The 24,824-nt window shown below is 40.1% G+C and overlaps 1 protein-coding gene across 1 annotated transcript in view; it reads left to right on the forward strand.

Moving 5' to 3' along the window:
- LOC136863891 (uncharacterized) overlaps positions 1-24,824 on the forward strand; it is a 410,801-nt gene that overhangs the window by 215,336 nt on the left and 170,641 nt on the right. The window contains exon 2 of the mRNA XM_067140292.2: positions 19,362-19,397. Within this exon, the coding sequence (XP_066996393.2) occupies positions 19,362-19,397 (36 nt within the window). The remainder of the gene's footprint in view (positions 1-19,361; positions 19,398-24,824) is intronic.

Genomic DNA, 24,824 nt, shown 5'->3' on the forward strand with positions numbered 1-24,824 from the left:
TGAGTTCCCCTTCAATTTAATTTGAGGTGACTATGATTTTGTAACCTTTCCTCTTTTCTGTAAAGTGTTAGATTAACTTCCATTCTAGTCACCTCAGTAGATTGGGATTGGCCTCCGCATCATCGGACCGAGAGCCCAATTAGGGTTTTTAATTTTCTAGGAGTGCAAGTGTACGCCACCATTTTGTGTTTGGGCCAGTAATTTAACCTGTTCTTCTTTCCACGAAGGCCCAGTAGTTTGGGTAATTGATACCCCTGTGCAAAAATTGTAAAAGTGTAAGATGGGCCTAGAGAGGCCAGAAATTTATAAGATTTTTGATGCAATGCCTTGAGTAGGCTGTAAGAAATTGGGAGCGCCTTCCCCTTCATTAATGCTGAAGAGCATGTAAGCTCTTTTCTGAGATTTCTGTAACTTTGAGGGGTGCGTCTGGAAGGCATAGATTTGTAACCTTTGGAGCAAAGTGCTCTTGAATTGGGAGATTTCTGTCCCTGTCTAAATAATACCACATTTGCGAAATTGTAAATTTGTAAACTAGGGGCGTGAAGTCCAAAAATTGTTAAATTCCCTATTGTTGGGTTTTCCAATTCTTGAAATTGTCATTGTACCTGTAAAAAGTTGTTAAGTTTGTAATTTAAAGAGAAATATAACCTTTTTTTTTAAGTTTAATTTAATATTTAATATAGTAGATAGACCCATTCCACCCAGCACGTTCTTTTACCTCTTTCTGCTCCACGGAAACTCCGTAACAATAATAATAATAATAATAATAATAATAATAATAATAATAATAATAATAATAATAATAATAATAAACATCTACAATAAGAAGTGCTTATCCTGGAATTCCAAATTGAAACATTACAAACCGTCGTCAAAACAGAATATCTGTATGCCAGTGAATGCCTGTCCATGAACTACAAGCTGGAGAAGCTAGAGGTCCTGGGGAGAAGAATCCTCAGAAAAATTATGGGAGCTGTCCAAACTGAAAGCGGATGGAAACTTCGGAGCAACAAAGGTTTACCAGAAGGTGGAAAGAATCTCAGAGACCATGAAGAAAAGGAGGCTGGCGTCTCTTGGACATCTGTACAGAATGAACGCAAACAGACTTACCAAACAGATATTTGATTACTTCTGGAGAAAAGAGACCACTAAAGTATGGATTAAGGAAACGAAGGAGTATATGGAAAGGTTAAGCATCTCGGAAGTCCAGATGTTAGAAAGGAATACGTTCAGGAACACGGTGAAGAATTTGGAAGGTGTTCAAGCCGCAGGAAGAACTAAGAAGACCGGAAGAGACTGGACAGATGAACAACGGAAGCAGGCCAGCGAACGCATGAAGGAGTATTGGACACAGACAAAACTACGCGCGAAGAAAAGAAATGAAGTTGTAGTGTGATCCTTAGTGGTCCATTTGCTTGTAATAATAATAATAATAATAATAATAATAATAATAATAATAATAAGTCAGTTGGCTACACAGTATGGGCCCTGTAGCTGTGATCTTGCATTCTGGAGATGGAGGGCTTCAGTTCCACCGTCGGTAGCATTGAAAATGCTTTTCCATGGTTACCCATTTTCATACCAAATAGAGTTGTACGTCTATATCTTGACTGAGATAACAACCACTACCTTTCCCATTCTGGCTCTTTCCAATTTCAACATCGCCCAAAATCTGTGTTAGAGTGGCGTTAATCAGACAGAGAAATAATATTGTGATTTTGGAACCATGATCACTACTATTAGTCATCAGGTGGAAGTAACTCGATTATTCTCTAAAAAAATACTAAAATGAGATATACTAAAGAGTTTTCGAGATAAGTAACACAATAACAAACCCTATCTATATATATAAAAGCAAGTCGGGCTGGAGCGATGTATATATAAATATTTAAAAATGAAAAAAGACGTGAATTAATGAGGCACTTCCATAAATCTCAGAAATTTGAAACTTGGTACGGAGGAAACTGATGACCCCAGGATCCCTAGAAAAATCGGAAATTCTCAAAATTCCCTGAAGGGGGCACGCTGGGGGGGCTCAAATTTTGGGCTCAGCATAAGAACACAGTCGTATAGTATATCCAAAACGATAACCTATAGGTTTCGTGGGCTTAAAAATTTTCGAGAATTTCCTCATTTTTATCCCCTATCCCCCCAAATCAAAATGGCGGCACAACCTGCCAGACGAAGTAGACAATTGATATTTGGTGAAATTATAGCGTTTGGTCCCTAACCGACGGGAAAATTCCAAGATGTTCAAATTTTTCACTTTTTACCCCCCTAAGATATCGAAATATATAGGCAATTTTAATGACTGTGCAGACATTCCTTTTGAGCTATTTTTTGGCTAAACGGTAAGTCGTATCACAAAACGGATGGCACAATGTCCCTTCAATTCGGATTGATCTACAACTTTGGTCCTGTGACATTTTGTCGTATCTCTCTCCCTTATACGTTAAATTTGGCCGTATTTCTGGATTGTTCGTAAATTTGGTGATTTTTACAAGTATATTTCATTGTTTGACACACTTATAAGAATGATAGGATCATCACGTTGTGTGCGCACATTGGCACGATTAAGGGACATGTGTGTACCAAATTTCATGATTCTAGCTTATACATAAGTAGGCAAAAAGTAATGTAAAATGTTAAAAATGCACCCAAATTTCACCCTATTCAAAATTTGATCTCAATTTACCCCCTTAATATGGGAGATACGATTAAATGGTTTGGAAACAAACATGTAGAGCGATAAATGAGGCGTCTGATGGCGCAAACCGTTTCTTAATATCATAAACCGTTTAGGAGATATGAATCTCGAAGTGGAAGTCTGCACTTTTCAACGTGCTCATGCTTATCTGTCATCTATATATATAAAAGCAAGTCGGGCTGGAGCGATGTATATATAAATATTTAAAAATGAAAAAAGACGTGAATTAATGAGGCACTTCCATAAATCTCAGAAATTTGAAACTTGGTACGGAGGAAACTGATGACCCCAGGATCCCTAGAAAAATCGGAAATTCTCAAAATTCCCTGAAGGGGGCACGCTGGGGGGGCTCAAATTTTGGGCTCAGCATAAGAACACAGTCGTATAGTATATCCAAAACGATAACCTATAGGTTTCGTGGGCTTAAAAATTTTCGAGAATTTCCTCATTTTTATCCCCTATCCCCCCAAATCAAAATGGCGGCACAACCTGCCAGACGAAGTAGACAATTGATATTTGGTGAAATTATAGCGTTTGGTCCCTAACCGACGGGAAAATTCCAAGATGTTCAAATTTTTCACTTTTTACCCCCCTAAGATATCGAAATATATAGGCAATTTTAATGACTGTGCAGACATTCCTTTTGAGCTATTTTTTGGCTAAACGGTAAGTCGTATCACAAAACGGATGGCACAATGTCCCTTCAATTCGGAGTGATCTACAACTTTGGTCCTGTGACATTTTGTCGTATCTCTCTCCCTTATACGTTAAATTTGGCCGTATTTCTGGATTGTTCGTAAATTTGGTGATTTTTACAAGTATATTTCATTGTTTGACACACTTATAAGAATGATAGGATCATCACGTTGTGTGCGCACATTTGCACGATTAAGGGACATATGTGTACCAAATTTCATGATTCTAGCTTATACATAAGTAGGCAAAAAGTAATGTAAAATGATAAAAATGCACCCAAATTTCACCCTATTCAAGATTTGATCTCAATTTACCCCTTAATATGGGAGATACTATTAAATGGTTTAGAAACAAACATGTAGAGCGATAAATGAGGCGTCTGATGGCGCAAACCGTTTCTTAATATCATAAACCGTTTAGGAGATATGAATCTCGAAGTGGAAGTCTGCACTTTTCAACGTGCTCATGCTTATCTGTCATCTATATATATAAAAGCAAGTCGGGCTGGAGCGATGTATATATAAATATTTAAAAATGAAAAAAGACGTGAATTAATGAGGCACTTCCATAAATCTCAGAAATTTGAAACTTGGTACGGAGGAAACTGATGACCCCAGGATCCCTAGAAAAATCGGAAATTCTCAAAATTCCCTGAAGGGGGCACGCTGGGGGGGGCTCAAATTTTGGGCTCAGCATAAGAACACAGTCGTATAGTATATCCAAAACGATAACCTATAGGTTTCGTGGGCTTAAAAATTTTCGAGAATTTCCTCATTTTTATCCCCTATCCCCCCAAATCAAAATGGCGGCACAACCTGCCGGACGAAGTAGACAATTGAAATTTGGTGAAATTATAGCTTTTGGTCCCTAACCGACGGGAAAATTCCAAGATGTTCAAATTTTTCACTTTTTACCCCCCAAAGATATCGAAATATGGAGGCAATTTTAATGACTGTGCAGACATTCCTTTTGAGCTATTTTTTGGCTAAACGGTAAGTCGTATCACAAAACGGATGGCACAATGTCCCTTCAATTCGGAGTGATCTACAACTTTGGTCCTGTGACATTTTGTCGTATCTCTCTCCCTTATACGTTAAATTTGGCCGTATTTCTGGATTGTTCGTAAATTTGGTGATTTTTACAAGTATATTTCATTGTTTGACACACTTATAAGAATGATAGGATCATCACGTTGTGTGCGCACATTGGCACGATTAAGGGACATATGTGTACCAAATTTCATGATTTTAGCTTATACATAAGTAGGCAAAAAGTAATGTAAAATGTTAAAAATGCACCCAAATTTCACCCTATTCAAAATTTGATCTCAATTTACCCCCTTAATATGGGAGATACTATTAAATGGTTTAGAAACAAACATGTAGAGCGATAAATGAGGCGTCTGATGGCGCAAACCGTTTCTTAATATCATAAACCGTTTAGGAGATATGAATCTCGAAGTGGAAGTCTGCACTTTTCAACGTGCTCATGCCTATCCGTCATCTATATAAATTAAATCGTAACGACCGTGTGTCTGTACATTGATTATTTTGGCGAAATTTCCGTACAGTTATCCGTTTCACCTGTAATTATGACCATCTGCATCATTTTTAGCTTTGGTGTCCGTTTGTCTGTTTGTTTGTCTGTTTGTTTGTCTGTCCTTCTATAACTTGAAAACTACTGGATATATTTCCACCAAACTTCATATTTAGAATCCACCTGTCCTTGGGTAGGTTTTAGCGCAAAAAATAAAAGCGTAACGACCGTGTGTCTGTACATTGATTTTGGCGAAATTTCCGTACAGTTATCCGTTTCAGGTGTAATAATGACCATCTGCATCATTTTTATCTTTGGTGTCTGTTTGTCTGTTTGTCTGTCCTTCTATAACTTGAAAACTACTGGATATGTTTCCACCAAACTTCATATTTAGAATCCACCTCTCCTTGGGTAGGTTTTAGCTCAAATATCGTTTCTAAATCCCTGAACTGAGTGGGGATTTTTACGAAACCGAAACCGTGATTTTGCACTCCCTCAAAGTATACACAACCGAACTTAATGGAAATCAACCTGCCTTAATGAAAATGAATTTCTAAACCTTTTTTTCTCATCTGCATCATTTCGATAACAGGATTTAGTAAGGGATATATCATTAACGGACCGTTTTTCGGTACAAATCCCAGCGGGTGCGTGTAAAGCGTACTTCTTACAACTTGAAAACTAACAAGATATTTGAACCAAATTTTATATATAGCATCCATCTGTCCAGGGGTAGGTTTCCTTGGTGTCTGTTAGTTAGTTAGTTAGTTTGTTTGTTTGTTTCTTTGTTTGTTGGTCTGTTTGTCTTTCTCTAACTTGAAAACTACTGGATATATTTCCACCAAACTTCATATTTAGAATCCACCTGTCCTTTGGGGAGGTTTTAGGGCAAATATTGTTTCTAAATCCCTGAACTAATTGGGGGTTTATACGAAACCGAAACCGTGATTTTGCACTCCCTCTAAATACACACAACCAAACTTTATGGAAATCTACCTGCCTTAATGGAAATTAATTTCTAAACCTTTTCTTCTCATGTGCATAATTTCAATCACTTACAGGAAAGATAGTATGATCAAACTCTACACGAACATTGGCCCACCCAGTACCCATATGTGAGCCAAATGCTATGCCACATAATTATCCGAAAAGTAATGGAAATGTAAGATATTCTTACACAAATTTCAACCTATTCAACGTTTTTGATTCAATCTGACCCATGAATAGATTAGATGCGAGAAAATATCATAGGACCAGACATTTAGATCGCTAAATACTGCGCCTTACGGTACAATCCTTTGTCGATATTACGTACCGTTTAGCAGCAGTTAATCTGTAAATGAAGGTCTGCAATATTGTAAACATTCATATACTTTCGTATGTCCATCTGTATATATATTCATTGATGTCGATTTGTAGAGATCGAGAAAGGATGTGTCTGCTATTGTAATCAGTACTCCCTACACCGACTTTGACTGCTGGCAGTAGGAATGGGGTCCTTCTCCGACTCCTGTGTAACTGGCATTAGTAAGGAGGGCCTACCATTTTAATGAATAATTCACTTTTCGATTTGTCTTGCAGAAGGCAAGGGATCATGCAGTTTTGTTCGAAAGTCCCCTACTCTATTGTGTTTGGCTCTAGGCCAGGGTGCCCGCCATTATAAACAAATGTTCCAATCTAAAATTTGACTAGCATTAGGCATTGTGGCCTGCTATTTTCATGGAAACTCACTAATTCTGTGTGACTGGCAGTAAGCTGGCTAGCAGCAGTAAAAATGGACTGTCATTATAATGATAACTGCACAACTCAATTTTGACTGGTGGTAGGGAAGTTGCCTGGTATTATAATAAAAACTCCTCAACTGTAACCTGTCTGAAAGTAGGAAATGGGTCTGCCATTGTAACTAAAACTCCCCAAATCGATTGTGACCGCGCAGTAGGCATTGGGGCCTGCAATTATAATGTAAACTTGCCAACTCGATTGTGAATGGCAGTAGGCAAGTGAGCCTGGCGTTATCATCACAACTCCGCAACCCTCACTTTACATTGGAAACAACGTATGTGGACCTCCCCATGCTATTTCTCGGATAAGGCTAAGAGACATGCAATTTTAAAACAATCTCATTTGCTGCACGCACAGTATTTACGTCGATATCCGTATACAATGTAGAATACCGTAGCGAAGCACGGGTACATTTGCTAGTCCTAGTATAAAATAAACAGTTATAATTTTACTGTGTAGTGCAAAACTTGTTCCGCCTCTATGGTGTAGTGGTTAGTGTGATTAGCTGCCACCCTCCAGAGGCAGGGGGTTCGATTCCTGGCTCTCCCACAAAATTTGAAAAGTGGTACGACGACTGGAACGGGGTCCACTCAGCCTCGGGAGGTCAACTGAGTAGAGGGGGGTTCGATTCCCTCCTCAGCCTTACTCGAAGTGGTTTTCCGTGGTTTCACAATTCTCCTCCAGGCAAATGCCAGGATGGTACCTAACTTAAGGCCACGGCCACCTCATTCCCTCTTCCTTGTCTATCTCTTCCCATCCTCCACCAAGGCCCCTGTTCAGCATAGCAGGTGAGGCCGCCTGGGCGAGGTATTGGTTCTCCTCTCCGGTTGTATCCCACCAACCCAATGTCTCACGTTCAAGGACACTGCCCGTGAGGCGGTAGAGGTGGGATCCCTCGCTGAGTTCGAAGAAATAACCGACCCTGGAGGGTAAACAGATTAAGAAAGAAAGAAAGTGCAAAAGTTGAATGCTTAATCTTGAAGGAAATGCACCTAGAAGGAAACTGTTACAGCAAGGAGTAGAATATTCGCTGGCTTTCCGTTCCTAAGTTCGCGGTACTTGTCTACATGCCTAGGTCGATATCCTTTAAATATGTTCAAATGCGACAGCTCCGCGACATTGACTCCCAGGAGGTTAAATTTACTGCAGTGCAAAATTTCGATACTTCCGCAATATTACCATTTTTCGAGGTCTTAGTGAGAGACAAATACTACAATACTTCTTCGTAAGCCACGTTTCTAGTACCTCTTTATTCTCCTTTGCAATCTATTTTTAGACGTAGAATACGTGTAGAGATTCGGATCGCAGTTGGGCCGGTGAGAGTTACAAAATTATGAACAATTGAACAATTTCTAGATAATGCGTCCGATGACAGTGTTAAATATCTATTGTAAAGAGGAAGAACAAGAGTACTTAACAACAGGAGTCTGAGCTCAATATGACGTAAGTGGGTGATGCAGTACCACCACCACCTTGAAGTACCAAATTCTCCCACCGCGTGGTTAAATGTTAGTAGCCTATAGCTATTGGCTCCGGCGTATTATCATTTGATCTATCCCAATTAGTTCTACGAGTATGCGGTCGGAACAAATCAAACAATAAATATTTGAGAAAACTATAGTGAAAAGAAGTGCGAAAAATATGTTTCATTCGCAAAATGTCGCTTCAAAATGGTCTAAAACACATTGGAAAGATTAGAAAGATTTCTCAGAATTCTAGAAAGTCCAAAATTACCAATGCCGAGCCTCAAAGGTTTTGTCTAGAGCGTCTCAAAATTAAGGCGGCCTAGCATCGAGGGGTGAGGTCTGCGCAGGAGACCAATTCGACCACATCTATAACCCCAGTGGTGGGAAATGATTTGGAAATCATGAGTGTGGATACTGATCATCATAATAATAATGAAGAGGCTTCGGTGCCCGTAGAAGCTCCTACGACTTTAGGTGGCACAAATATAGATTGAAATTTCGCCCGTAATATTAACGTTGATCCATTTCCATATGTATGTTACTTCACATTTCACAGACCCACTGTTTATCGACTTTGTCTTGAAGATGAGTAAATTTGTTTAGAATAAGAAATACAATATCAACAATATAATGTCAAACCCTTACTGGCTAAACACTTTATGTCGATAGGTAATACCTACCACATGGTACGTACTGGTTAGTGTGTTTAGCTGCCAGCCCCTGAGGCTCGGGTTCGATTCCCGGCTCTGCCACGAAATTTGAAAAGTGGTACGAGGGCTGGAACTGGATCCACTCAGCCTCGGGAGGTCAACTGAGTAGAGGTGGGTTCGATTCCCCCCTCAGCCATCCTGGAAGTGGTTTTCCATGGTTTCCCACTTCTCCTCCAGGCAAATGCCGGGATGGTACCTAACTTAAAGCCACGGCCGCTTCCTTCCCTCTTCCTTGTTTATCCCTTCCAAGCTTCCCATCGAACCGCAAGGTCCCTGTTCAGCATAGCAGGTGAGGCCACCTGGGCTAGGTACTGGTCCTCCTCCGCACTTGTATCCCCTTGCTGTTATACCCGGCGCTGTTCGGGTACTTTCGAATGAATATTTTTAGGATTTGTATTACCTATTAATTTGTTAAGTTTTTTAAATTTCTTTAACGTCGACTGATATTTTAGGAAATATTTAGTAGTTATTGTTATGTGTTTACTTTTAAGTTTTAGTTTTAGATTATTTTGTTCCACGTTAAACTTTGTCCTTTCGCAACGTATATAGTCTGGGAAGTAGGTGATCCTTTCAAATAAACAATAAGTGTCAACTGTAAGAATGTACGCGTCGCACTATATATGTGATGTACACGATTCCAGCTGTCATTGAGACCGTCATCAATCAGCCTAGCCAGCCCGATAACTGTGAATTTACAACTAATCTCGGTCATTTTGGACATATTCTTTTTCATTCCTCTCAACCCACATGCCAATGGGTGCTGAAGTTGGACATAAACGGCATCCAGAGTGTTACTATTTATCTCAGTGTTCCCGGTCGTCACCGAGTATTTTTATAGGTCATTTCCTCCTTTAGAGGTGCTAGAGGTGTCCCATACCCACAATATTTTCTTCCAGATAGGAAGTCATGTGTAGGCTAAGTTTGGTTGAGAGCTATGCTGAAATATATACACATACAGCCATAGTCTCCTTTCATTTTGGAAATTATTTCATATCTATGCCGATGGAGGGTGAACATGGACTTAAACGGCATCCAGAGTGTCACTATTGATCTCGAAGACTCCGAAAATATTGATTCGACTCTAACATTGGTCGTTTTCGATTAGTTTTATAGGTAAACCCCTCCCCAGTCCCAGCTCAGGTGTATCTTATGCACACAGCATGTTTCTTCCAGATAGTAAGTCATTTGTGTGCTCAGTTTGGTTGAGAGCTATGCTTGAACATACACACATACAGCCATAATCTCGGGCATTTCGGAAATGTTCTTTTTCATCCCTTCTCACACCCCACCGCCCACTATGCCAATGGGGGAAAATCTTGGACTTAAACGGCATTCGGGGTATCACTATTCATCTCAGCAACCCCAAATATTATGGATTCGATACTACAGTAATATTGCCTGTTTTCGACTATGTTTACATATCACGTCTCCCCAGTCCCATGCCTGGGGGTGTCTTACCCCACAGTAGTTTTTCCCCAATCAGTAAGTCATTTGTGTGCTAAGTTTGGTTGAGAGCTGTGCCGGAACCTACCCACATGCACCATAATCTCTTAGTTATTTTGGGCATCCTTTTTCTTACCCATGCCGATGGGTATATTTAATATAGCATGCTATTTTATATTAAATGAAGAGGACGCTAAGACCAGGTTTTGTTGAGGATACTCCTTCTACGTCTTGCCCTTGTTAATATTGAAAGCAACACTTTGGTGTTATTCGCAATCATCATGCTGATTAGAGTATAGAAATGTGGATCCAATAACCATGAGTATCTCGGCATATTAACGCTGTCGATGAGTTTTAAAATATTTAAACAAAATCTCTTGTAAATAGCGAAAACAAAACTTGGATGCTATTCACAATCCTTGTGCTGATTAGAGTATGGAAATGTGGATCCAGAAACAATAAGTAGCTCGGCAGATTAACGGTCATTTTTGATATTTTCATTTTTGGTCCCTTGTCACTTCTATTCTGATGGGGACATTTGATTTAGCATGCTATTTGATCTGGGCTAAGACCAGGTTTTCTTGAGTTTAAAATGCTTAAATAGAATATCTCGTTGGCCTTGCTTACACTCACGCACATGCCTACTTCGAACACCAGGCCTGTGTTCTAGAACGCTTAAGATGACGTTGCCATGATTACGACAGGACATTTCTTCATCCTATTCCTACAGCAGGGTAGTTTGGTTCCAATATCTCTAAAACTGTTGATTTTACAGGTAGGGCCTTGAAACGTGGTTTTTGGTGACCCTTAGAGACTTACCTAGGATTTTGAGGCTTAAAATGAGCTTTGTCTCGTCTTTGTACGAACAAATGTGATATTTCGCCTATGTTAGCCTATGCCAATGTGCCAAAGGGCCTAAATGTCAAACTCAAATGTCAATACTCAAATTTCGTGTAGACAGCGTTACCTGCAGGGTCCTAAAATGTAAGTATACAAATTTTGATTCAGATTTGTGAAACGGTATAGATTTGTATACGGAACAGACAGACAGGCAGACATTCTGCTTTTGATGTACAATATATAAACAGATATGAGAGACAGTAGAATAAAATGTCATCAACATTATTTTGTCGAAGGACTGCTTTTGAAAGAAAAAAGTAAACATCGATCCTTTTTTTTAATTTTCAAATCCAATGGTCCAAGTTTAATTCCTCTCAAGTTTTAACATTTTGACTTTCCTCTTTTCAATGACTCCTCATCCATTTCACTATCTTAAAAACTGAGAAATATATAGACGGAACACTACTGTCAAAAAGATTATCACACGAGTTTGCGACAGACCTCCTCTATGCATATACAGAAGGACGAATTCCTCATCAAACATTGGCATTCAGACTTAACAAGGTTGACCACCTCTGATCTACAAAATTTCGGGAGCTGTAAAGTAGCCTGGAACCATGAACATCTCTAAATCCTGTTCAACTTTGAGACTTTATGGGACTCTACATCATTTAGAGATACAACTTGATTGAGTGCATGCTGTCATTTGGACGAAGGTATGTTCTGCTAGAGCTCTGGAATTTTACACCAGAAACATAACTCAGGATGTAATATCATCCAGTAGAGTGCGTGAGTGTAATATTTAAAAAAATAATTACGATCACGCTCAGCTGTCATGGGATTACTCTCTCAAATCTCACGAACGTTATCATGATGTCCACCAGCTTGATGACAATGAGCGTGACGCAAGGCTCTCCAGGGCGGGACACTGAAACAATAGACTCGCGTGAAGCTTCGCAATCAAATAGCGCAACGACTTTTCTAGGAAGTTCCCTCCCTGCCATTACGATTCATGATTAATGACGTATACCAGGTTTTTATCTTTCTTTTATCATTAGCGGAAGATAAATACCACGCAGTAATGAGATCTTATTGCTTTCAAATGTTGAAGACTGTTCAAGGGGATGTATTTCAAGGTCGAAGTTCCCATTAAAGAAGTGGTAGACACTACGTAAAAGAATTACGACTTCCAGAAGGGAATTATTTAGGTTCATGAACTGAGACGATAGAAATCAGCAGCGTCTCAGTGGTTATTTTAACGTGCAGGCAAAGATGTTATCTTCCATTTACTTTATCTATAGTTGAGAGCTTTATCATTAACAACAATAAAAATAAATAGAAAACTATGTGTTATTATTATGGAAAACAGTGTTCCGTGTCTTGGATAAATTGCACTTAGTCCTCAAGACTAAAATCCCTCGACACCTTCGGGAATCGATCCCGGTATTCAGAGGACCGAAGACCAAGTCGCCGACCACTCATCCAAGGAGCCGGACAAAATAATAATAATAATAATAATAATAATAATAATAATAATAATACCGAGCTCGATAGCTGTAGTCGCTTAAGTGCGGCCAGTATTCAGTATTCCGGAGATGGTGGGTTCGAACCCCACTGTCGGCAGCCCTGAAGATGGCTTTCCGTGGTTTCCCATTTTCACACCAGGCAAATGCTGGGGATGTACCTTAAGTAAGGCCACGGCCGCTTCCTTCCCAGTCCTAGCCCTTTCCTGCCCCATCGTCGCCATAAAATCTATCTGTGTCGGTGCTACGTAAAGCCAATAGCAAAATAATAATAATAATAATAATAATAATAATAATAATAATAATAATAATAATAATAATAATAATAATAGAAAAAGTATAAAGAAAGATCTTGAGGAAGAATGGGACCTCGGCATGTTGTTGAACAACGGAGACTGAGATCTATGAAATGTTCAAAGAAACCAAAGGAAGTGGAATAATTGAAAAGGAGACGATCTATATTTTGTAGACATCTCAGAATGAACGAAAATATGCTCACGCAACAGATACTAACCCACTTTGAGAGGGGAAAAAATTGTTCCCAAGTAGCTCTCTGAAATCCATCCAGGTACGGAGAAAGCGGACAACAAACAAGAAGAAATCCATAATAGAAACCGTTTCAGGCAAATGGTGTCCGAGGGGAAGTACAAATTTAGAAGGAAACATTCAAATGTGTCCGCCTCTGTGGTGTAGTGGTTAGCGTGATTAGCTGCCACCCCCGGAGGCCCGGGTTCGATTCCCGGCTCTGCCACGAAATTTGAAAAGTGGTACGAGGGCTGGAACGGGGTCCACTCAGCCTCGGGAGGTCAACTGAGTAGAGGTGGGTTCGATTCCCACCTCAGCCATCCTGGAAGTGGTTTTCCGTGGTTTCCCACTTCTCCTCCAGGCGAATGCCGGGGTGGTACCTAACTTAAGGCCACGGCCGCTTCCTTCCCTCTTCCTTGCCTATCCCTTCCAATCTTCCCATCCCTCCACAAGGCCCCTGTTCACCATAGCAGATGAGGCCGCCTGGGCGAGGTACTGGTCATACTCCCCAGTTGTATCCCCGACCAAGAGTCTGAAGCTCCAGGACACTGCCCTTGAGGCGGTACAGGTGGGATCCCTCGCTCAGTCCGAGGGAAAAACCGAACCTGGAGGGTAAACAGATGATGATGATGATGATGACATTCAAATGTGGCTTTAAGCAGAAGAATCTACATTTGACTTAAACACAAGTTGTCCAACAGAGAATTTAGTATCGATTTTAAAGACAGATGACTTTCTCACACCAAGAGATCAAAATATTTTAGTGTCACCCTTGAGAGAACTATCAGCTATAGACAACATCTACTGAAAACAATTGCTAAAATTCGAACCAGAAATAACAGTTTTCAGAAACTTGTATTTCAACCTGAAGTTCCTTGGCTTCAACATTCAGGACTCTTGGTTTGTTTTACCCTGTAGTTGATTACTGTGCTGAGGTATGGCTGAACAGCGTGCACCTGAGACTCATCGAGACACAGTTGAATCAAACCATTAGCATTATAACAGGAACGATTAGACCTACTCCAACATTCTAGTTACCTGTTCTCAGTCACACAGCTCCTCCATTCCTAGGGTGACAAAGCATGCTTTTCGGGAGTGTAAGAATATGTAACAACACCTCACTCTGTATGCACACTGACATTCTTTCCGCCAACAGAAACAGGCTTCGTTTCCCTCACCATCTACTCAGAACTTCCACTAAGCTCATTGAAAATGGATTTAGTGTCAGCGGCCAATGGAAGAAAATGTGGCAAACAATGCTACGAATGAACAGCCTACAATGCCCATCATCACGACCAAACCACGAGGGTTAGATTTAAGTCCTAGAACATGGTCTGCTCTCAATAAGATAACGACTAACAGTTGCAAGTGTGCTGAAGCACACGCTGCATACTGTAAATGGAGCAGAAGATCCGTTCCTTTTCGTTCCAATCTACGATTGTAGTACAGATAAACAAACAGTCCAGCTTATAGCTCGTGAAACCCCACTTAGAACCCAAGTGACCTCCTGATATTAGATACGAAGGCAATTGATTATATTCGGAATCCAGACACTAGACTGTGACCCCTTTCTTAGGCAAATCTGATGTAATTAATTTTTAAAAATCTGTGTGGTTAAGTCAGATACGAGTACTAACTTTCGTACTTCAGTTCTGTTAGCTGCTTGTTTCTATTGATATAATAAAGTAGCTTTAATTTCAATATCTATAGTATTAGTTATTGTTCGTAGTTTAGGTGTCAGCCCGGCGGTGTAGAGGTAGCGTACCTGCATTTTACCCGGAGAACCCGGTTCGATTCCCGGACAAGTCAGTGCTTTTTACGTTGATCTGAGGGCTGATTCGAGTATCACTCAGCCTATGTGATTACAATTGAGGAGCTGTCTGACGGTGAGATAGCGGCCCCGGTCTACAAAGTCAAGAATAATGGCCAAGAGGATTCGTCGTGCCGACCACACAAGACTTCGTAATTTGCAGGCCTTCGAGCTGAGCAGCAGTCGCTTGGTAAGCCATGACCCTTCGGGGCTGTTGCGCCATGGTTTGGTTAGTGCTGTTTTATTTATTCGGGTGCTATATTATTCTCTATTTTCATTTTGCTATTTTCCATGTATTAATATTATGTTTTCTAGTCTAATTATTGTGCTGCAATATTTTCCATACGCTAAATAAATAGAAATCTTGGTCATCGCACTTTTAATACGCTGGGATACATTAATCGGTAACATGTTGTCCTCCAAGTGGAATGTTCTCTTAAATTGTTTAGCTCTACTGTTTATACAGCGTGTTACATTCAGAAATGTAAATACCATGAGCTACCATATGTTTTAAAGTGCTCTCCACAATTATGAACACTTTCAGAGTAGAGACAAATAAAACGTCCGCCTCTGTGGTGTAGTGGTTAGTGTGATTAGCTGTCACCCCTGGAGGCCCTGGTTCGATTTCCAGCTCTGCCACGAAATTTGAAAAGTAGTACTAGGGCTAGAACGGGGTCCACTCAGCCTCGGGAGGTCAACTGAGTAGAGGTGGGTTCGATTTCCACCTCAGCCATCCTGGAAGTGGTTTTCCGTAGTTTCCCACTTCTCCTCCAAGCAAACGCCGCGATGGTACCTAACTTGAGGCCACGGCCGCTTCCTTCCTTCTTCCTTGTATATCCCTTTCAATCTTTCCACCCCCGCGCAAGGCCCCTGTTCAGCATAGCAAGTGAGGCCACCTGGGCGAGGTACTGGTCATCCACCTCAGTTGTATCCCCCGACCCAGAGTCTGAAGCTCCAGGATACTGCTCTTGAGGCGGTACAGGTGGGATCCCTCGCTGAGTCCGAGGGAAGAACCGACCCTGGAGGGTAAACAGATAAAGAAGAAGACGACAAATAAAACTGAAAAGAGTGGAAACATATTTTTGGTTCTAAATAACGAAAACATCACCTGTGATAATGTGCAATAGTCAATGCCCATTGTAACACTTACAACGTTTGTTCACTGTAGATTCCTGAGCTACTTCGCGCATCCCCTAAGCAAACAAGCCAGGATATTCTTTTTTCAATTAGCTTTACGTCGCACTGACGCAGATAGGTTTTATAGCAACGGTGGGATAGGAAAGGCCTAGGATTGGGAAGATAGTGGCCGTGGCGTTAATTGAGGTACAGCCCCAACATTTGATTGGTGTGAAAAGAGGAACCACCCTTTTCAGGGCTGCCGACGGGATTCGAACTCACCATCTCCCGAATGCAAGCTCCACAGACGAGTACCTTGATATGCTTCTGCTTCTTTTCTACGGTATAGCAAGACCGAACTCTTTGCAAGCGTAACCCTAACCACGCAGCCAACTTGCTTGGTAGTATTGGAAGCGAAATGCTACAAGGGCGTCCAAATTAAGGAGTTTCTAGACATCGCAACCCAAATAACGTCGAGGTCAGAAGAAAACAAGAGTTAACCAAGGGAGTTCGGATAGAAATGATGTAAGTGAGGAGCTTAACACAAGTAATTGCAAGCTTTGTCAGACCCACGTGGGGACCCCGCGCTCGTCAACTAACGTCCCCAAAGAGATAGCCCGCAGGAGTCGCCCCCCTATAGTCACATCCTGCTGTAACTGACGGGGAATGTTGAGTTTGTATTCTCACAGGGAGAAAAACTGACCCGTTATTATTGTCAATATACCGTACGCATTGCTCGGTAGAGAACTATGTTCCACAATTAATTCAAGACTGGCATTTAAAACACGACTCAGCAAGCATAACTTCGTCTGTGCCAACTACGAGCGTACCATCTCCCGAATGCAAGCTCACAGCTACGCGACCCTAACCGCACGGCCAACTCGCTCGTGTTGTGTGTAGGCAAGGGTTATGGTAGCGAATCAAATATATAAGTGTTAACTGATAGCAGATGATTATAAGTATTCGTTTCTTTCGAATTTTTCCAGAGGAGAAAAAATGGAAATTGAGGGTCAATTCCAAATATTCAGCCAGAGTATACATAGCTATAGACGATAACACAATATGTCGGAAAAATAATGCTCATACTCACCTACTCACTGATCCAGGAAAATTAAAACGTGATCTGTAATCGGCATCGTTGATTCGGAAAGCGCTGGAGAAGTTGTTAGGCCGACGAAAGTGTTACGAATAAAACTGGCTGGCAAATGTGTGACGGAAGGACTGATAACTCAAGATCTCTTCTGTGTTAAGCGAAATATGTACATGGCAGAAAATAAATTACCGAAAAAAACAAATACGAGCAACCAGTTCTAAGCCTAGATAAAATGAGAAGGATGTTGTGTGGGGTTCTCTTTTGCATCCGAACGAACTTACACCGTTATTATAAGACACTATTCATTTACCACTGATCTGTCGCCCACCGGGCGAGTTGACCGTGCGCGTAGAGGCGCGCGGCTGTGAGCTTGCATCCGGGAGATAGTAGGTTCGAATCCCACTGACGGCAGCCCTGAAAATGGTTTTCCGTGGTTTCCCATTTTCACACCAGGCAAATGCTGGGGCTGTACCTTAATTAAGGCCACGGCCGCTTCTTTCCAACTCCTAGGCCTTTCCTATCCCATCGTCGCCATAAGACCTATCTGTGTCGGTGCGACGTAAAGCCCCTAGCAAAACAGAAAGATCTGTCGCCCAGGTGGAAGATACTCTTTCAGCTGATACCTAGTCTTTTCTTAAATGATATCAAAGAAGTTGGAAATTTATCGACCACCTCCCTTCGTAAGTTTTCCAGTCTTTAATTATTCTTGCCATGAACGAATATTTGCCCTAGTTTGTCCTCTTGAGCTCCAACTTTATCTTCATATTATGATTTTTGTACTTTTAAAAACTCCACTCAAACTTATTCCTGTACTAATGTTATCCACACCACCTCTCCATCGAGAGGTCGGAACATGCCGCTTAGTATACCCAGCCCAAAGCTTGTAACATTTTTTTGTGACAGTACTCTTTTTGTCGAAAATCACTCACAACAAATAGTGCTGCCTTCCTCTGTATCCTTTCCAGTTCTCCAATGAAGTAATCCTTCTGAGCTTCCTATACACTGAAACTGCACTCTATTGAGGTCTTCTCTTTGACTTATACGCCCTCTCCATCCTTACCACAACACCTTAAGTTCGATATGGAGAGATTTTTAACTCTTATTTACAGCATACATACAAATCTTTATTTCCACCATAGTACATACAATCGGTTAGGTAATAACAATAAGAAGCCACTACTGCCCCCTATGTCTAAATTTACAATCCACAATTACAAATTTACCATATGTAAGATGCTACCTTAACTACAATCTATACTAACATCCTAACTAGCTTATTCTACTGCCTGAAACTACATTAAAAGAACTGGCTGGTCGTGGTATCTCCCCTGGTAAGAAAAACTGCCCGCCCAACCCGTAGACACCACTACCCGCCCCGCCTCGTGTGGTCAGATCTAGAACCCCACAGGCAACTTGCTGAGAAGGTGGTTTCTTCCCATTCATTGGGTGACAAAACACATGTTATTTACAACATCGTTAATGTGATTACCTAAATAAAGTTATTTCCCTATATTAACACCTAGCGCCCCCATGAGGTGCATTCACCCAGTCAACACAGTAATTCAAACTGAGTGGACTCTTCCTCTTGATGAAACTTCTTCCTACTTCTGGAAGCGGAAGAGTTTAAATGTCAGTTTCAAACTATGGATTTCCTTCGAACGAGTTTACATTCCCCCTTAGCCAGTCAAAAGTATTACGAATAATACATTCGCAAACACTTCAAACCTAACCATCTGCACCTAAACCAAGAGCTCCATGGGCGTAATTTCGAAGGTCGAATGAGCTATTGTCTGCGTAAAATTGTTGGTTTCGATGCTAGGAAGAACGGGTAAGAAATCCAACAGAGAAATTTGCACGTGTATCCCTAATATCTCCATTTCTATGCTGATAGGTAATGCGGCACACATGTCTACAACAACAATAAACAAAATTTGGCCGTACATTCTACATAACTTTCCTTATTTCTCTATAATTTCTAAAGCTCCTTAAGTGCAAACACTGTTCGACAGGTGAGAGGTAAGGCTGTCTACATGCTCAACAAGTGGTATAATTAAATTGCTTCTTGTAATTCTGTCTGTCTTGGTAATGTATCGATCTGTCTGGTGTTGTTTCAGGTTCCTGTTTACAGTACGGTCATTCCTGCTGGGGAGGTGAGTATCAGGAGAAAAGAAATATCTCATATCCGTATTTCAGACGCAGTATTGTAACCGTTCTATTTATCAATTTAAAATATTAGCTGTCTAGATGAACTTTTATTGTTTTATTCTGTACTACATCGGATGTAACGAAATTCAGTAGAGTATTCACACATACAGTACGAGTGGTGAGAGCGAATTTACTTCACACAAATTACAGAAATAGTACAAAATACTAGTCCTGTTATGGTTTTCATCTTACGAGTCATGTGTGATGATGATGGGGTCCTCGCTGACTCATGTGCCTGACTCACTTCTTTCACCTTTTGTGCCTGACCTGGGTTGTTTGCTCGTATTCAATTTCGAACATGGCGATGTTAAGACCCTTACTCTGCACACGTCTATAATTGTTACATAGTCTGTACGTCAGGATAACAGGAATCCTGATATAAGATGATCCCATAACAATTTGTAAAAGCAGGACATTTCAGGGGATAAAGAAGTCATTTTGAAGAAGCCTAAGAACATGTCATTTGCATATTTATTCACTGAGAAAATTACAAAAGAAAAGACGAATGCTGTAAAGCGATCCATTATTATTAATTTCACTATCTTATTGTTTGTGCTTCTGTGAACAGGAAATGTCCTTCAACAAACAAGTGTGAAATTATTTACATGAAAAATCCTTGAAATTATGTTGTACGGTTACAATACAATATACTGCTTCTATCAACAGCCCGTTATTGATTAGTGTTAACACTGGTATTATGTGCAATTATCGAAAAGAAAAATTTACATATATAGCAACTGTGGAAACACCTAATATTCACAACCTGTTCAAAAAAACACCCACTGAAAATCCATTGTTCCCAAAAAAAATGCTTCATCTTGCTTTCAAAAAGAATTATTTTAGAGCACAGAATATATCAAGCAATTTTTCATTATACAAAAATAACATTCTGTTTTCATTAATTTACTTTGCGTAAGGTATTATATCCTTGAAACTACAGACTTCCATATCTTCCATGTTCAACTAATAAAAACACTCAAATTCATCACATTGAACAGTACGTTTATCCGGACCTTCCTTACATGACTGGTATAATTGTTTATTTCTATTTCTAATTCATATTATTTTAGATTCTCAAGTTTTTGGGAAAATTTAATTGACATAATCTTGTTTTTGAACCTGTTTTCTACAGACTTTGGAACAGAGTTCTGAATCCGAATTATGTCCAGTAAAGTGCAGGATCTAGAGTAAGAGTTCAGAAAACTCATTTTTGAAGAAATATGTCCAGATCCTTAGGACACTACACTCTGATTTAAAAATATTGCCAATCAGGGTGCAAATTAAGTATTCTCTCATTGGCTGTAAAAATATTAACTAGCGTGGTTTGTAGTGACTAATCAATGTTTCATAAGCTCTGCTGACAAATTCGCGGAAGTTTTTCAATGCGAACAGAAATTTAAAAATGTTAGAACTAATGACTCTGTTCGTAGGCAATACATCAGTTCCATCTTTAAAATCATTGCGCGGAACATGTAAGGTCATTTAGCAAAATATTATTTAAAATAGAAAAAAGCATTGTTTGCGTTTGCGTTGTCAACCAAAACCAAACCAAACCCCATGGCACTACAGCCCTTGAAGGGCCTTGGCCTACCAAGCGACCGCTGCTCAGCCCGAAGGCCTGCAGATTACGAGGTGTCGTGTGGTCAGCACGACGAATCCTCTCGGCCGTTATTCTTGGCTTCCTAGACCGGGGCCGCCATCTCACCGTCAGATAGCTCCTCAATTCTAATCACGTAGGCTGAGTGGACCTCGAACCAGCCCTCAGGTCAAGGTAAAAATCCCTGACCTGGCCGGGAATCGAACCCGGGGCCTCCGGGTAAGAGACAGGCACACTACCCCTACACCACGGGGCCGGCTTGCGTTGTCAACAGAAAATGAAATACAATTATCACTGATACTGTTACGATGTTTTTGTGGATTTACAGAGGTGAAAGAAGGTGCTGGTTGGAATAGGTCTCAACTACAGAATTAAAGTTAATTTAAAACTTTGGCAAAGGTTATATTTTCAACAGACAACATGGTTTAACAGTTTTCATATAGACTTTCAAAACTCAACAAATAACGAGTCAGCAATAAGCCAAAATCAGGTACAAAGAAATTACAAGATTTCGGGGGTTATTATCAAAATCTGGGCTTCAAGCCCCAAGTATAATTCCTGAGCTCTCAGCTCACAACTACCATTGCCGAAGGGCATAAAACCCCTAAGTACAAGGAGCACTTGCTCCTGATTACAGTGTTAAGAAAAAGAGCAGACCCGCTCTCAATTTGACAAGCCTATCAAAGGCTACAACACACTTCATTTCTATCTGCCCTTAAGGCACACCAAGAAACAGGGGTATTAGATACCCAACCTACAGGGCCTTTACATGAGGAAAATAAAACATCAGGTTAAGTTACTGGCCCAGAATACAAAATAGAATGGAGGCGAAGCTTGCACTCCTAATACACTCTTGAAACCTACTTGGCACTAGGCCGCTTACGCAAGGGCTAATCTCATACTAAGGAGGTGACACGATAAGAAAACTTTATTACATTACGAAGAGAAGAAAAACGGTTATGAAAACGTAGTCACCTCAAAACAATATGAGTGGGAGCTCGAGAGGGTTAGGCACTCTATCCCAATTTATAGTTAAAGAGATGAAATTTTACCAAATGTCTATTACATTTTAAAGATAGGTTATATGAGAAAAGTTTCGAACCTGCCCCGAGGGTTAAACTGCTGAGCTAGCAAGAAAGAAAGTTATTAAACGGCCATTACCTTGTGGATGAACTGCTGCCCGAAGAGGCGCTTCCCGCCCCCTGCTACATAATCACACACTAAGCAAGATGTCGATGAAGTGGCACCGAGACAAGAAAATCAGCAGTTTAAATACCCTCGTGGAACATTCGAGACCTTTCAAGAATGAGTACCCACACCCACCTCAACTTTATTGGATAGCTTAAAGCAACATCTCCATATCGGAGAAGACATACGTTATTGGTCAAAAATTAATTAGAGAAATTCAGGATTGGCTAAATTCAAAACAAGCGGAAAGAGAAGGGTTATACTGCCAACCCAAAAAATGACTGAAAGAAATTTAACAAAGAACGAACTTATGAATACCAAATTTCTTCAAAAAACAGTTCCTTCACTTCGCACTAGGGTGCACAATTATAGTTCTTAAGTAGTGCCATCTAGAAGAGAATGTCCACACTTCTTGCTACAGAGCAAACAAATACAAATCGAAATAGACATCGTTCAGAACACTTCAAAATTTACAGTAGAGACATCTTCCGAGAAACCTTTTATTTAATAGAGATTCTAAAGTTCAGATTTTCTCCTGTAGAGGGGTTTCAACTGGCGCAATATTCGAATTCGCGGCGTGGAGGTGTACCGCCCGGTACAGATACTATGTGTTTTATTTCACACACTAATTAGAAGATCTGATATGGTCTTAACAGTCCCATTCTGACGGCTGCTTAAATCTAAGATTTTTAGATACTATGTCTGTTTTACTATGAAAACATTGAACTACGAGTGGAAATAATTTCAGACTACCATGATTACTAGCATTAGTTGCTATAGGTGTACATTCGATGGAATGTGAAGGCAACATTTCGTTAAAAATGGGCGCCGTTTCTGTTTACACGCATTTCAGTATCTTAAAGATCTCCTAAATCCTAGGAGGTAGTGATTCAGTACAATCCATAGATCTGTAAGTTACGTACAGTATGAAATGATAATATACCTTCAGCTGCACTAATACTTTAATTTATCATAGAGAATGTTAGTGTGAAATAAGATATCACCACACGAAAGGATGATGAACTTTCAAAGCATGCAATACGTTCAGTTGTTGATAAGTAATTATCCTAATCCATCGCACCACTAGAAGCCACAGATACGTAACGGTCACATACCATGCATTTTGCTTCAGTTCCTGCACTAACCTGACTGAAGGATGGATATGTATATTTTACTGAATTATACGCATTTTACCGAATGATCCCACTGTATGTGTGCTCCTTTTGACAAAGTGTGTTTATAGGAAGAGTAGTTAGGGATTTGAATAATTGAATCATGGCGTTCGATAAATTTCCAACTTCTTCCGAATCACTTGAGATAAAGCAAGATAAACAATATTGAAAGGGAATCTGCTACCTGGGCGACAGCCGTAAATGCAGTTCAGTGGTGATTTATTTATTTATTTATTTATTTATTTATTTATTTATTTATTTATTTATTTATTTATTTATTTATTTATTTATTTATTTATTTATTTATTTATTTATTTATTTATTTATTTATTTATTATTTATTTATTTATTTATCCACCGAAACATATTATACTTGTATAACTAACACAGGAAGTGGAAATCGATCTGAATGCCATATTCCGTTGCGAGTGTTAAATCAGTAACCCAAAACAGCTCATCGCAGAAATATTATTATTATTCTTACAACGAGGAAAACATACTTTTGACCTTCTATTTTATCTTGGATAATGCATTTAAATATTTGTTACATTATGTTCTTGAAAGGGAAAAAATCCGGGCATTTTGGCTGTAACGGATTAAGCAGTCGGACACTCCTGGTCTGGTTACCCTACCCATATATTAATTACTGTATTTTACCACATATGTATCAATCAAGTTTCCTTTAGCTTTATCTCACCCTTTAATTAACACCCACTGTATCCCCTGCCTGTCGTAAGAGGAGACTAAAACGGGCCTCAAGGGCTCTTAACCTGGGAGCGTGGTATGGTGACCACATGTACAGACTTGGACGTCAATCTTAGGGTACGAATTGTCAAATATTGTATCTCATCTATACTTCCGGATGGTGTTGAGTGATGGGCGCTAAAAGTAGCTACGAAGAAGCCTTTGAAATGTAGACTAACCGCAGGATGCGAGATAACTAACGAAGAAGTTCTGAAACGTATTAATACAGATCAATAACTAATAGTTACATTTAAAAACCTGAATATTGAGCATCGCCTTTAACAGTTGATTATAGAAGGGAAGGTCCAAGGTAAAAAAGGAAAAGAAGCGAAGAAGAACATCGAGGCTATGCAGTATAAAACATTTCACAGTGCTACGTGCAGTCGACAGTCTACTACACACAGAAACCAATTGGACAAAAGTGCAATATGTGGTCGCCAGCAACCATTAACTGATATGGAGGAGAAAATGTCTTTTTTTGTTAGTTGCTTTACGTCGCACCGACACAGATAGGTCTTATGGCGACGATGGGACAAGGAAGGGCTAGGAGTGGGAAGGAAGTGGCCATGGCCTTAATTAAGGTACAGCCCCAGTTCAGGGCTGCCGATAGTGGGGTTCGAACCTACTATCTCCCGAATACTGGATATTGGCCGCACTTAAGCGACTGCAGC

The sequence above is a fragment of the Anabrus simplex genome, chromosome 1, assembly GCF_040414725.1.
Source record: "Anabrus simplex isolate iqAnaSimp1 chromosome 1, ASM4041472v1, whole genome shotgun sequence".
NCBI classification, from domain to species: Eukaryota; Metazoa; Arthropoda; class Insecta; order Orthoptera; family Tettigoniidae; genus Anabrus; species Anabrus simplex.